The sequence below is a fragment of the Notothenia coriiceps genome, unplaced genomic scaffold (genome assembly GCF_000735185.1).
Source record: "Notothenia coriiceps isolate Sejong01 unplaced genomic scaffold, NC01 NC01_scaffold00010592, whole genome shotgun sequence".
Taxonomy (NCBI): Eukaryota; Metazoa; Chordata; class Actinopteri; order Perciformes; family Nototheniidae; genus Notothenia; species Notothenia coriiceps.
In genome coordinates, this window is record NW_011343293.1 from 213,863 (window position 1) to 228,265 (window position 14,403).

At 39.8% G+C, this 14,403-nt stretch overlaps 3 protein-coding genes and 1 non-coding gene across 4 annotated transcripts; all 4 read right to left on the reverse strand.

Annotated features, from left to right (window-relative positions):
• Window positions 1–2,047: 2,047 nt before the first annotated feature.
• On the reverse strand, window positions 2,048–4,859 carry pvalb8 (parvalbumin 8). The gene is made up of 5 exons (XM_010771826.1): window positions 4,564–4,859; window positions 4,070–4,137; window positions 3,226–3,358; window positions 2,861–2,970; window positions 2,048–2,355 (listed from the first exon to the last, which is right to left on the reverse strand). The coding sequence occupies exons 2-5, from the start codon at window positions 4,128–4,130 to the stop codon at window positions 2,330–2,332; spliced, it is 330 nt and encodes a 109-aa protein (XP_010770128.1). The 5' UTR covers window positions 4,131–4,137; window positions 4,564–4,859; the 3' UTR covers window positions 2,048–2,329.
• A 1,544-nt stretch (window positions 4,860–6,403) lies between these two features.
• trnaq-cug (transfer RNA glutamine (anticodon CUG)) lies at window positions 6,404–6,475 on the reverse strand. The gene has a single exon. It is a non-coding gene; the product is annotated as a tRNA-Gln (tRNA).
• A 1,642-nt stretch (window positions 6,476–8,117) lies between these two features.
• On the reverse strand, window positions 8,118–10,352 carry LOC104946077 (parvalbumin beta-like). Its single transcript, XM_010771828.1, has 5 exons — window positions 10,244–10,352; window positions 9,584–9,650; window positions 9,238–9,370; window positions 8,511–8,620; window positions 8,118–8,415 (listed from the first exon to the last, which is right to left on the reverse strand). Exons 2-5 carry the CDS (start codon window positions 9,642–9,644, stop codon window positions 8,390–8,392), a joined length of 330 nt encoding a protein of 109 aa, XP_010770130.1. The 5' UTR covers window positions 9,645–9,650; window positions 10,244–10,352; the 3' UTR covers window positions 8,118–8,389.
• A 1,451-nt stretch (window positions 10,353–11,803) lies between these two features.
• Window positions 11,804–14,169, reverse strand: LOC104946076 (parvalbumin beta-like). The gene is made up of 5 exons (XM_010771827.1): window positions 14,093–14,169; window positions 13,171–13,242; window positions 12,810–12,942; window positions 12,321–12,430; window positions 11,804–12,079 (listed from the first exon to the last, which is right to left on the reverse strand). Exons 2-5 carry the CDS (start codon window positions 13,229–13,231, stop codon window positions 12,054–12,056), a joined length of 330 nt encoding a protein of 109 aa, XP_010770129.1. The 5' UTR covers window positions 13,232–13,242; window positions 14,093–14,169; the 3' UTR covers window positions 11,804–12,053.
• Between the last annotated feature and the right edge of the window lie 234 nt (window positions 14,170–14,403).

A 14,403-nucleotide genomic window follows, 5' to 3' on the forward strand; every position in this document is an offset into this window, starting at 1 on the left:
ATTCTTAATACGGATTTACAATACTAAACTCTGCAGGGGTCTCTCTTATTTTGGTCTTTGCTCTTACTACTGCAAGTTACTTACTACTAATTGTAACTTGCATGACCTCAAAAGCTTGTTTTGCTTTATCTTATATGTTTTATTTTGAATATTAAGATTTGTCCTTCATTGAGGTATACACTGACAATGCCCAGGAGGTAACTTATTTGAATATGTTAAATTGCTAATAAATCTATATGGCTTCATGAAAGTATCACTTATTAATGAAATGTGTTATATGTTAGGACAAACACAGACAGTGTGTGCCCTGCTGAAGAAGGAGCACTCTGAAACCCTCTCTGATTATTATTTACAGCACACCCTCTGAATCTAGCAGCAGAATCCTACACTTGTGATCCTGACCTCATGCTAATACCAGGCTATGACCCACAGCTGTGAGTGGCAGGTGTGTGCTGTAAACACCAGGTTCCCCCTGTAATATAGAGGTAATTGAAATGACACTTAGGTGGTGCCACCGGCAGAACGTGTGTTGCTCTGTATTTTACCACCTCTAGTTGGTGCGTAATAGGATAAAGCAGTTGTTAATTTTGATCCCATGAATCCTGTAAATGTAGTGCATAAAAACGATATGCTATTTACAGTCTCTTGGAGGGAGGAAGCCAAGCTGTAAGAGCGAGCGTCAGTCTTTTGTCTGAGAGTTTTGGTTATAATGATTGACTCTTTAATATATGCTGAGCAATCTCACAAGAAAACCTGAAAGGCTAGCATCCTTAGCAATAGCTTTCGGCAGAATTTGCATCTTCTTTTGCACACACAATCCCTGATGTGCGTGTTACTTGGGGATGATGTGTTTGCATGGATGGCGGTCTGATCTTATATTTGATTTTTGCAAATGCATTGGTTTTTGTGTGACCTGTCTGGGTGTGTATGTGCTGCACGAAGGTTCAGATGGGTTTAGTTACAAAAGCTGAGGTCAGGTGTCACTTGATCCAGCCGCGGTGACACTCAGGTGGTCATCAAGGTCACCTCCTTTGCTTTTTCCCTGCGCTAGCTCTGAATCTATAACCTCCCATACACACACAAAAAACAATCCGAAACACACCTGTAATGTATACACCTCAAACAGAAAGCCTGTGTGTTCAGGACACTTCTCATATACCTTACACTGTCTGACATTCAGTCCCATTTAACGCTGTGTTAGATCAGTAAAGATTCAAGGAGACCACAAAAATGTAAAGAAAACCGTGTTTCTCTTGTACAAAGGCACACCTTAACGATGATGTATATGGATGTCCACTTCCTATTGGTTACTAAAACCATCTTGTGTATATGACACATTTCAACACTCCCTTCGGGCTGGAGTGGATCACATCAGTCCGGTTCTGAAATCTCTACATTGGCTTCCAGTCGGCCAAAGAATTGATTTTAAAGTACTATTGCTAGTTTTTAAATCATTACATGGTTTAGGACCAAAGTATATTGTTGAACTCCTACATAATTACGAGCCATCAAGGTGCCTCAGGTCTTCTGGGACGGGTCTGCTATCGGTTCCGAGAGTAACAACAAAACATGGAGAGGCAGCATTTAGCTGTTATGCCCAGACACTCTGGAACAAACTACCCAAATCATGCACGTCCGCAGAAACGGTTACTATTTTTAAATCGAGACTAAAAACATATCTCTTTGCCGCTGCTTTAAATGAGATGATCATATTCGAACTACAGTATGCCTTAACAATAACAAGTATTGTATACCTGTGGTGTTTATTTGTATTATTTTATTATCTTTGCTTTGTAATGCCTGTTGTAAAATGCCATTATATAATGTGTTTTTACTGTATTTATTCCTAAAAAGTATTTTAATTTGTTTTGTAAAGCACTTTGAATTGCCGTGTACAGAAAAGTGCTGTATAAATAAACTTGCCTTGCCTTGCCTTCATAACCATATGGCATTTTTTTCATGCCACCCTGTGTGATCTGAGTATAAGACATACAAAAACTTGCAAATATGTACACTTAATTCAAAATAACAAAGAACAGCCACAGGATTTGGATTTTATCATTTTTATTTTCTCAGTAATTTGGGAGTTTTTTTATACATTTGGGAAATACAGCTTTATGATCTGTCTAAAACTTAGGAAAAAGACAAAAAAAAACTAAAATCATGACGTGAATGTAGATATCTATGGACCAGAGTAAGTCTTGCAAAAATAAAAAAAATAAAAGTAAATATCTAACAGTATGGAAATTGATTGACTAAAACTAAGAGAGCCCTTGAAGCAGTGGGGGTTAGGGGGTCAGATCAGGTTGGAGAGATGGAGTCCAGTTGTTTAGGACAAGACCATGGCCTGGAACTCTGTGGAGAAAAGAAACAGCGATAATGAGATTATTATTTCTCACCTGTCCGACACCTGTCTCAGTGTGACTCTAAACTGTGAGTATTTTATATAAAGTACCAACAAATATGTGAACCCATCCAGAGAAAGAGAGCGAGCAGGTCTCAAGTTTACAGCATGTCATTGACACAATTGTGTCCAACCAATTGAACTCTAATATTACATACACTCAATAGAAACACTTTGCTGGTATCAGTTTTGAGATCCTAGGACAGAACAAGTGTGAGGGTACATAGAGGGTGTCACTATGATTGCTGCTCATCTTACTTCAGCGATAGCCTTTATAACTGTCTCTCTTTCCTGAACAACAAGACTACTTTAGGAATATGACACATTTAGTGAATCTGCATTCTAACGTAGTATCTAATAAATGTGCAGAATTGTTCCTCAGCATTGTTTTGTAATTACACACAAACATGCTTGTCTTGTATTATGTGTATATGAAATTATTGGACATCCGCTCACCATCTGCTCCAATGCGGCCGTCACTGTCATCATCAGCAGCGCTCAGGAAGCCCTTGGTCTCCTTGTCTGTCAGAACGCGAGCCCCTGGGGAAAACCTCTGGAGGAAAAACCTGTCGCACAGAGAAAGACAAAGAAAACCTCAAGTTAGAGGGAACCGCTGGATGATGTGTTGTGAACACAACTACAATGGACAGACTTTCCATTCGCTGTATCCCTTCTTGTGAAATAATATGCAGAAAACTGAATGGAAATCTGATAATGTTCCAAAAAGACTTCAAACTATCCCGCTGTGAAGATACTAAAGTTCCTGGGCACCAAATAAATCATAGTTTGTACAGTAGTTAGTAAACTGGCAGCTCACTCACTTGAGCTCTTCCTCCTCAACAAAACCATTGCCATCATTGTCCAGGATCCCGAAAACCTTCTTCACGTCCGCAGGGCTCTTCTTGGTGAGCCCACACAGCGTGAAGAACTTCTTGGGACAGAAGGAGTCTGGTGCTGGGGTAAATAAAGAAAGTAAAGTCAGGAACAGCATCATGAAAAAACACTTGACTAAAAGGAAATTATTAGCAAAAGCTCGTTTTTTTTCCTTTAATGAAGTTTTTTTTTTAATAACATTACTTTCAAAATTGGTCTTTTCTGTATTTGGATATTAGTTATTCTTCCTGTTTATCTATGTCTTAATTATATGTCCTCGTGATTTCCACACTACTTGCACAATTGTAAGACAAATTAAAATGAGGATGTTCTCAGTTATAAAAAATATATATATATTTCTCATTAAAGAAGAAAACAGGCATGGCATTATGAAGTGGTGTAATGCACCGAACCTTGAAGAAAGGGCACAAAATAGGAAGAAGGTTGTCCTGCATGTGGATGTTTTTTTATTTAAGTGTTTGAGAGGCCATTTTTCTTGATCTCTGACCTCCAGTGACACCAACAGTATCATATCTGTTATACCTTTAATTAACACATTCTGCCAATTCATCCTGTTAAAATCACCTCCGATTGTTTGATTACTGCACTGATCTAAACCCAATGTGAATACATGTATCTTTAACTGTTCATTTGTGTCTGTCTTCCGGCTTTCACAGAAAGAGATAACCCTATTGTCTGATTGTCCAGGCTCCAGACTGTATAGATTTTTTTTTAAAAGAGAGAGAAAGATCTAACAAAGAGAGCAATAATGATATTGGTGGAAGACGATACCTTGGCAGTCCTTGATAGCACTGTCGATGGCATCAGCGGAAAGGATAGATGAGAGCGACATTTTATTCCTGTAGGAGGAACCACCATGGTGAATTATTAACACATTAAGCCCAGTCACAGCAGCAAACTCTCAAACTTGACACTGTTGGAGAACGAAATGTGTGCAGGTGACAATGACACTGAAAAGTTACTGCAGCGACCGGCCATGAATCTCAATAAGTTCCCTTTTTAAAGTATTTTTTGAATAAGAAAGGATAGTGTCTAATCCAACCGACTGAACATAATAGAGACAACTTTTCCTTTGTCTTTTGTCACCTTGCGCAAATACGTCTCCCCTTTTACGCACGGAATTACTGCACCTGACATTTGACTAGGAAGCAATTCAAGTGCTCTAAATGTACAGTAGCGAACCTTTCCTTAAGAAAAAGTTTTAAAACAAAAAAGAAATCAGCCACTTCCCATCAGAAGAGACCTTTTTCCGAGTCCACACTTACCTTGTTTCGGTGGTTTTCTCCCGGTCGGTGATGCAGCAGAGAGGTAAGGCTGTGGTGACTGCTGTCCGTCAAGGTGGATTTATATAGGTCTGATTGCAGTGACAAAGGGGATTGCTTGAGTTACCTGTCTATGGATCAAATTCTAACTGCCCGCCCCTGATCCAATTTCTCAGCTAACTAATTAACCTTTACTATTTATAACGCCCAGAGCAGGGAGACCGTACCGTGGACATTTGTAGCGCCCTTGTAAATAGCAAATTACGTTAAAAAAGCGTTCTTCTCCCCTTTCACCACTCCCTCCTCCTGTCATCCCCGCCCCCTCCTCCTCTCACCTTTACAATTGTACAGTACAGTAAATACAGGGAGGATACTGCAATCTCTCTCTCCTTTTTCTCCCTCTCTTGCTGTTTCTGCAACCCCCCCTCCGCCTCCTCACCCCACCCTTATCCTTTCATGCAGATATCCTTTTACAGGCAGCAGTCCTAAAACGAGCACATCTGAGCCATGCACATCCCATTGAAAGCGTGCCCCAGCTATCATTACATTTGAGGTGAGTGAATGTGGGTTAGGGTTAAATGTCAGCTGACAATGCACTTTTCATTGCATATTTGTTTGCAATTTTAATTTGAGGTCAGCCCTGTTGTCTGGCACTCTGTGGTGCTTCACCTGTCCACAAATGCCTGGACATCAAACATCTACCTGCCCTTGTTCGGACGCTGTTTTACAACAGATTTAAAGGTTCAAGATGATATATTTCCAAATCTGAAATAACCCTAAACCAGAGGTTGGAGAAGTACTCAGATCTTGTACTTGAGTAAAAGTAGAAGTCTAGTAGGAATACTCTGTTACAAGTAAAAGTCCTGCAACGAGTGAAAGTACAAAACTATTAGCATCAAAACATACTAAAAGTATCATAAGTAAAAGTACTCATTATGCAAATGGCCCATTTCAGAATAATATCTATGTTTTTATTATAATTATTGATGCATTAAAGTGTTATCAAAGCTGCTAAAGTTGCAGCTAATTTGTATTTCTTTGTTTACTGCAGGGTAGCATGATAATTGATTCCATGTGTAACTAAAGTCTTATTTAAGTGTTGATTATATTTCATGTTATTAAACAAAATGTGTGAAGTTGCATACAATGGAAATACTCAAAATTGTATTTAAGTAGGTATACTTAATTTCATCGTCTGCCCTAAACACATAACATGCTCATCAGTGAATGTCAGGGAAGCCAGTGCCTTCTAACCTTCTCATTCTCTCACACTGACCGGGCGACAGCCTCACTAAATTGCTTTATCAACTGTGCTGATGAAGGGACCCGAGGTCACATTCGGCTGTCGGTGTCCCATCCCTCCTGGATGGTGATGATGATGCATAACGCCCCAGGTAAACACATGCACCTTCCAAATGCAGATATAGCAGTCAGGGGTCACCCAGGGCTGAGCACTGGCCTTGAGTTTTGGATCATTTGTCCCATTTTGTCTCTGTGTTTCTTCCAGTTTTCTGGAGGCCAGAGCAGCACACTGGACTTTGTTGTTTGTCCAATTTTCCCAGGTGCAAAGGAACCAATTCAGGTTGTCTTTTTTGAGGGCATTTGTGGCCCACAGCGGACACATTCAGGGGTCATTAAGCAGGATCCTGAGAGTGTTCACTGCAGCAGCACACAGGAAAGAAGGTTACTTCCTTCAATGAAATAGGTTTAGCTGAAGGTCTGTATATGCAGCAGCAGCATTATGGAGCAGCAAGGGACAGACTTGCATGATGACAGGAGAGAAAGTATTTATATTTTTAACATTACCGGCTGATCAATACATCTTATTTCAATAAACCAAGTTAGGTCCCACCGAGATTTGAACTCGGATCACTGGATTCAGAGTCCAGAGTGCTAACCATTACACCATGGCACCGTCTATTAAAGATCATTCCTAAAATATTCTTAATGGGAGACTTTGGGACACCCTTAATTATATAACAAGAGGTAGGGGTACAGCAGACCCCGGCCAACTCCCTCATTAGAAGTCAGCACCTTATGTGCGTAAAGTAGGCTACGGGGAATGTTGACAGTGCTGCTTTCTAGCAAGCGTCAGCTGGCGACCGTGAACAGCAGGTAATGTTGGCCTGATGCAGTGTCATGATACTTAATCATTATTTAAAGGTCTGACGACAGAAAAGGGAATTAGTTTGAAATCGTAAATGTTTTGTATCGATAGAGTTTTTGTATGATTGATATGGGCATGAACTTTACGCACAGTAAGCCTACGTGTTTAATTCATTGACAGCATCCTGGCCTCTTTCATTATATAATTAAAGCTTGTATCTCCAGTAGTTTGTCATTGTCAACCCTCCCTGCACCTAATCATGGTGCCGACTTGATAACGGGGCACTTCAACACGTGACGTCAGATAGTGCAGAACTAGTAAAGCTGGACTCCTGAGAAACTAAATCATCTCCTCCAGGCTGTGTAAAGAAGAGACTGAGGACACCGGATCGAGAGCATGGTGCGACTTTGCTGACAGCCGGTTCATGATGTCATCCGCCATGATGATACCTCACAGACTATACTGTTACTCGCTATCACTTATTTAACTACATTCGCTAATGTTCTTTTCACGACTCACTCCTGAACATCTAGATTGGCCGGAGCCGATCCTCCTTTTTTCTTTTATAGCCTTCTTTGTTTTTCGGAAATAAGACTTTATTTAACTTACTCAGACCGTCCTCCCTGTCGACCTGCAATCCATGTCAACACTGCAACATGTCAATATATGCATTTTAATCTTAGGTCCAATATTTACATCATTATTTTTAAACAATTAGATGACATCTCATTCAAACGACATTTTAACATTTCTTCACTTCTTCACAAAAAAGGTAGGAATTTGGGCTACAGATATTTAAACAACATTTTTCAGAATTGCCCCTTAACTTTACTATTATTTGTATTTTTTATTTTGCACTTAATGCATGAGTTAATATGGGCCTTACAACCAAAAAGACTATTCTAAAAGGAACGCTTCAAATATAGGACTAATATGTCCATGTAGTTGTCTTTATTGTCAGATAATTTAAGGGGATCTGTCCCAAAGTCTATTACTGTTAAAGGACGTTAGGACACCATCTTGTGGCAGGGGATGGCACACACAGCCTAGTGTACTGCCTAAACTTAACCTGTGTGCGCGTGTTTGTGTTTGTGTCTGCGCGTGTGTGTGGCCTGCTTATAATACTACAGTTCATTGTATTTTTTATTGACTCATCGATATCTCTCTATAATGATTGGACAATCTTTAAAGAATATTAAACATAAGGCTTTACCTTTTTTAAAGTTATTATCAGTAGATTAACACTTGCATTTGTTGTCTTGCATAGGTCACAAAGACTTTGTATAAATACTTTGAAATAAACTTAATAGCTGCTATTCTTTAGTATCTATATTTCATTATTTTGATAAATTAAAGAATTCACACATTTCATCCATTTTCTAATGAGAGAGAGAACTTGCCCTCAGTAGGTGTATTTAAACCAAACATAAAGCATTAAAACACAATAAGACCGCATCAAAAGAATATTTATTCTCCGTTTTTTTTTAATCGTTTGTACCTGGAAAGTGCATCATAGATTTTACAATAAGCAAAATTCATATTTAAGACATGAACACAACCGAGCGACATTCACACTCATCATTTTTGTTTGGACAATGTATTTCATAGGAGGAAAAATCTCTTAAGCAAATGTATAAAAATTATTTATATTCAGATGAAAACGAGGGGAGGTCGACATGGGCTTTGTTCCATCAGAGCAGGTGTCGTTGGTCAGTTGCCGCTTTATTGCTTAACCATGGCAGCGAACTCTGCAGGGAGACAGGAAAACACAGTTAGGGTCTTTAGTTTCCACCACAGAATGATGTAAGCACTCTGCAGGAGAGAAAGAGATGAGAGTCCGCACCGTCAGCGCCAATCATGCCATCACCGTCGGAGTCTCCGGCCTTCAGGAGTATCTTGGTCTCGGCATCGGTCAGCGCGCGTGCACCTGCCTTGAAGGTCTGCAGGAACAGCCTGAAGACAGCAAACACATCTGGTGGTTAGTTCAGGGACCCCAGCTACCATTGGTTTTAGACCAAGTGCCTTACTTTATGTTGAAAAGTGTCGGGGACATAGTGGGTCAGAAGATGTGTAGCCAATGTATTGGGGGGGGCCGTTTGAGATCAGAGTAGATCATTTTTAAGTTAGGGAAAAACCAAGAAAAAATGTCACGATTGCTGGTCAGTACATGCATTATTTTTCGTCATTTTTTATAATGAGTAAACTGGGGGAGCATTATTTTAGTTGAGGTCAATGGACATTTATTGATTCTTTGTACATTGTGAACGTTTTTTCTTATTTAGTTAACATTTCTTGATGTAAGATGTTTTTCAATTTTTTTATGTAGGTTTGAAAAACAAATAGGGACATAATCACCAATGTCCTCAGCATGCTTAATGTAAATTACACCTAGCTGACTCAAAAATCCATATTATTACAATTGCTGTAGGAAGCTTTACATTCCTCCAGTCCCCAACAATACACCCATTATTTACTTGGCTTATAGATACAACTTTTTGTTGTTTTATGAAGCTGATATCAGAGCATGCAACAATGGTGTTTGTGCATTAAGTGTGTGGTGTGTGTCTTACTTCAGCTCCTCCTCCTCAATGAATCCACTGTTGTCCTGGTCAATGATGGCGAAGGCCTTCTTCAGGTCTTCTGCGGACTTGCCAGCCATACCGCATGCCTTGAAGAACTTCTTGTGGTCGAAGGAGTCAGCAGCTGGAAAACACATTTTAACATCATTAGCAGCATAAAGGCAAGCTGCAGGCACCAGGACTTTTTCAGGTCGAACTTGCCAGCGTCTGAAATGAATGCAAGTCGTTACTCAGACTGCATCCACATACACAAGCTGGACAAAAAGCGACCTCCAAACACAGAGCCAAAGAGGGAGGGCTGTGATTGTTTTTGTGTGAGTGTAACTTGAGGAGTCACCTTTGCACCCTTCCAGGGCTGCAGCGACATCAGCTTCTTTAAGTAGACTTGCGAAGGCCATTTCGATCTGCAGAAATACAAAAATATATTATTATTATTATTATTTGTATTTTTATGTATATATATATTTGTATTATTATTTTTGTACTATTATTATCTCAAAATAGACATACAATGGCTTTACAATAGTTGACTGTACGCATCACGGTTCACTGTATTACACATTATTTCAACTGTAAACTAATAACATAATAAAGAACGATCAATTTATCATTTAAACTCAACTCTTTGCATTTAATATGATGTTAACTATCCACATTGGAACATAAACATAATGGAATCAGTTCAGATTTCACAGGGCAACCTTTTCAGTCCCCTTTTGTTCAGAGTGGATTATATTTCCAAATTCCTTTTGAGAGGAGATCGACACATGTTTCCTACTGTATCTCTAGATGCTGGAATGTCTTAGCAGTAAAATCCATGTCTTCTTGCAGCTGACGCTTCCGCAAAAATAATGCTCCAAAAACTCAGATGCTGCATTGCAGCGCGAACTCCACAATACAAGTAAAAAAAAAACAATGTTTTCTGAAAAATGTAAACCGAGAAGATGCTGCGGCTCGGTGTTTCCCAGTTTTCTTTTCTCCTTTAATTCAAACTCACCTCTTTGATGTATTTGCTTTGAAGAGTACAGATGAAACAGAGAGGACTTGAGTCGACTGCAGTGAACTTGCCGTTGCTGCCCGTGACCTTTTTATAGTTTTACTCCATCGAAATCTGAGGCATAAGATAACTGACACCGTTGAAAAGGGGGTGGCGAAAATCCTTCCTGAAGCCAGAGCGCGGTCTATTTTAAGTTTCACAAATGAAGACGCTTAAAAGGTGCGTTCGAAGAAGTCTTTAATGTCCCCCTCAATACTAAGAATAGGACATTGCACTGCTGAGGAGGACGAATTGAAATTGCTGCTGGCAACAAACAACTGTAAGAGGGTGGACACGGAGCATGCATGCATTGGGGCTGGAGAAACTGATACTCATCAGTTGTTTTCCCTCCTTTCGTGTTGGTTTGGAGGACACTTGCTATTGTATTTAAGAATATACTGTACTATTTAAAATTCAAATGTATATAGGCTTGTGTCTTTGTAACATTGATATTGTACCTAATAGTTGCCCACCTCACAGCCACAATGAGCATTTAATTTGTTATACACGTCATAATGTATTTTCTTAGTGCAGCCATTTGTGTTTTGTCCGAATTGAATAGATAAAGAACAAAGCAGCCAACACGACTTGGCATATAAAGAGAAAAACACCCACAGTTGACTGCAGAGTCATAAATTAGTTGGTATTGTTCAGACTAGTCAAAGTCCATGTATCACTTTGTGTTATTCTAAGAGTGAAAAATGTTTAAAAGTGCAAGAGAATGCAGGCAAAATAAAGTTGAAACCCTCCTAAGATAGTAGAAAAGAGAAGGATATTATGAGTTGCTCATCTGGGCTTGTCTTACTGTACAATGAAGAGAATAGCTTTGACCTGCAGGTGGCAGCGCTGCCCTGTGGGCTGAGGGAGAGCAGACTGCTGTCACTATGCCTCTCTGTTTTGACCACTGAGTTGATAGTAACAAGCTCAGGTTGTCATCTGACAGGGTCAACATATTGCTGAATTGCATTTCCCTGAGCATTCATAGCTTCCCCTTGAATCGTAGTTTGACTTAAATGTAGCTGATGAACTATTGAATTATGTTATACTGAATATTTACTTTCCTTGATAAATGTTGCACATTCTAAACACTTTACAAATCATGTGTCAAGGAACCCTAAGATAACTATAGATTTGCATCAAGCACCAGATTCAAAGGTCCTGCTGATGCAGTGTCTGTTAATAGCCCCCCTGTTGCCACAGCACATCATGTAATCGACCACTCAGCAGTTGGTGGAGAAAAAGACCTTGGAACAGAGCAGCTAATTACACTATGTGTGACAGCTATCCATTGCAAACCTCCCTGTATCCAGGAAGTATATGAGCGAAGCCCCAGGGCTATTCCCAATTTGTTTGCCAACTTGTAACCTTAGTCCAGTTATACCCCCTTTCTCATTAACCAATTCTCAAAACGAGTGCTGGGCAGGTCAGTTCAATAGCACCTCCCAAGAATTCAAAATCCCCAGGCGGGGTTTTTAATACTCCACATTTTGACCAATACAAAGATGACTGAGTTGAGACATATCAGTTTACACCAAAAGAGTATTTATTCTTGGTTTTTCACTCTTCTTCAAAAGTGTTGGACCATTTGCACAAGTCATTTTTTCAGAACATTTAACACATCTGAGCAATATGCATTCACAGTAAAACATGTGTTCCATGTTGAGAAATAATCAGTAGGCAAGTCATAAATAAGGTATAAAAAAACATTCTTTCAGCTGATGATTACTGAAATCTTGCAGGAAGTTCGCAGTTGATCTGGGTCAGTGAAAAGTTATGCCTTTACCATGGTAGCAAACTCTGTGAAAGTAGAATGAAACTGGCATTAGTGGTGAAGAAAATTGAATTGGTTTCTTATTTTGTCATGGTGGTATGATCTGGACTAATTGGACCAAAATGTACCTACACTTTAGGTCTTAGCAGGTACTGGAAGTATGTGAATGGATGTTAAATATGAAATTTTCCAAGAGTCCAAGGCCAATAAGCATCAGCATAATTGTGCATGTCTCTAATGTGTCTGATTACTCAAAATAACTCTTACCATCAATTCCAATCATGCCATCACCATCAGCGTCACCAATGGCAAGGAAGGCCTTGGTCTCCTTCTCGGTGAGGGCTCTGGCACCAGCAGCGAAGTTCTGCAGGAACAGCCTGACAGGAGGACAAAGCAGCAGAAGTTAAAATGATGAACATATCACACTATCTTGGTTGATTGGATGTGTATCACTGTGCAGAGAAAGGTATTAAAGAGCATTCTGTTGTGTTGTGAATGTTAAGGCAACATGTTGGAAGAAGTCTGTCCAATGGGACTGAGATGTAAAGTTATAAATGATTAAATAAACGTGGCCCTTAGTTTCCTTTTTTAATATTGTAGCTTGGAAATGGAAAAGGACATTTCCAAGAACCCCCATTTTAAAGCCAAGCTAAAACAGAATGTGGGGAGAACGAGGTAAGCTACCACTTGTTTCTCAATTCCAGCACAGCAATTCTAGATGTGGTGCATATTTTTGGCAGCAGAGGCATGTCTTACTTCAGCTCTTCCTCCTCAATGAATCCACTCATGTCCTGGTCAATGATGGCGAAGGCTTTCTTGACCTCATCAGAAGACTTTCCAGACAGACCGCATGCACTGAAGAATTTCTTGTGGTCGAAGGAGTCAGCAGCTGGAAAACACATTTTAACATCATTAGCAGCATAAAGGCATGCTGGAGGCACTAGGACTTCTGTTTTGATTGGATTTGATAACTATGCCTGGCAGGTTATACGTTTCATTTTCACCACAATTTGCAGCACTTTTCTTTGCATGGCAATTCATAAAAAGTGAAAATGAGGATGAATTGTGTTTTACCTGTATAATTTACTGTGTACAATATTGAGTCAATGAAGCTCACCTTTGCATCCTTCCAGAGCAGCTTTGATGTCAGCTTCCTTGAGCATGCTGGCGACGGCCATTTTTTCTGATTCTGAGGGAACAAAGAAGACAATGCCCAGGATGATTAAAATAATCAAAAACCCCATACAAAAGTCAAAATGAATGCATTGCAAATATACCTCTTTAAAGCAATAACAAGTAGGCCTATAGTGTATCTAGGATATTTGTATCTAAAATACAGAGACTTCAGATAGGGAGGACTAAGACTCTGTTCCCTAAAGGTTTAGAGTTGATAATATATCAACATTAGCTTAAAACCATGCATCAGTTATCAGGCTTCCAGGTAAGGCTATTCCTCATCTTGAGAAAGAAAGTTCATTAACATTGTATTTGAAAACATCCATAGGAACATAAACTTGTTTTGGTCACAATGAATAATTGCTTCAATTTTAAAAGGCTGCAACATAGCATCAACTGTTTTAGTTTTAGTTTTTAAGTACGGGCTAAAGAGCTACTCTTTGCCTCCGGATGTTAGCTCATGCCTCACTCTGTTTATCCCATCGCTGCTAGGACACTAAATAAAGGATGCTCCCACTCAGAGGCCAATTCTCAGCGAAATGAATCACTGCCAAAGTGCACTCGGGCAAACGCAGTGATGTCAAACGCGTCGATAGCTTTGGGTGTGATTATATGTTTTCATCCGGTTAAAAAAAAGGTGAAAGTAAAATAGCGCCATTATCATCCACAGACAGCGATCCATTGAAACCAAATGGCCACATTGGGCCTCCTTTTGCTCTGATTGAGTTGTCCTGTGGTCCATGGGGGTTTCCTGTCTATGTTGGTTCCATTTCTCCCTACAGTTATAGTCCAAAAGGATTTCCTTGTCTCAATCCCTCTCTTCCAAGTGTAAAGTGCCAGCGGTCAGCGCGCTTCCCACTCACCTTTGGGCTGCGTTGGGGGAAGTGAAAGCCAAGGCGGAGTAGAGTGAATGCTACCGGTCCCTTTCCCTCTCTCTTATATATCCTTGAGCAACACCTTTTACAGAGTTTTGAGTCTCAGTATCACTTACCAAGATGCATGTGTTTCGAAAAAATGTGTCTACTAGTCTCGTCCTATTTTTAGTCGAACAAATGAGGATGCTACCATGTGTGCTGAGGCCTATAGCTAGACGTGTGGTAACGTGAGTGAGCCCGCTGCTCCCCGACTTCATATTGCACTCATGTGATTTATAACCAACATTCAAGTCCCTTTT

What these genes read in the sequence shown, in the direction of transcription:
- LOC104946077 (XM_010771828.1), bottom strand. Translation starts at nt 9,644, where the DNA reads ATGGCCTTCGCAAGTCTACTTAAAGAAGCTGATGTCGCTGCAGCCCTG. An exon ending in ATTGAGGAGGAGGAGCTGAA is followed by an intron (nt 8,621 to 9,237) that starts GTAAGACACACA and finishes TGCTGTCTTCAG; the next exon opens with GCTGTTCCTGCAGACCTTCA. An exon ending in TGGCATGATTGGCGCTGACG is followed by an intron (nt 8,416 to 8,510) that starts GTGCGGACTCTC and finishes GTCTCCCTGCAG; the next exon opens with AGTTCGCTGCCATGGTTAAG.
- pvalb8 (XM_010771826.1), bottom strand. Translation starts at nt 4,130, where the DNA reads ATGTCGCTCTCATCTATCCTTTCCGCTGATGCCATCGACAGTGCTATC. An exon ending in TGCTATCAAGGACTGCCAAG is followed by an intron (nt 3,359 to 4,069) that starts GTATCGTCTTCC and finishes TATTTACCCCAG; the next exon opens with CACCAGACTCCTTCTGTCCC. An exon ending in GTTGAGGAGGAAGAGCTCAA is followed by an intron (nt 2,971 to 3,225) that starts GTGAGTGAGCTG and finishes TCTGTGCGACAG; the next exon opens with GTTTTTCCTCCAGAGGTTTT.
- LOC104946076 (XM_010771827.1), bottom strand. Translation starts at nt 13,231, where the DNA reads ATGGCCGTCGCCAGCATGCTCAAGGAAGCTGACATCAAAGCTGCTCTG. An exon ending in ATTGAGGAGGAAGAGCTGAA is followed by an intron (nt 12,431 to 12,809) that starts GTAAGACATGCC and finishes TCCTCCTGTCAG; the next exon opens with GCTGTTCCTGCAGAACTTCG. An exon ending in TGGCATGATTGGAATTGATG is followed by an intron (nt 12,080 to 12,320) that starts GTAAGAGTTATT and finishes CTACTTTCACAG; the next exon opens with AGTTTGCTACCATGGTAAAG.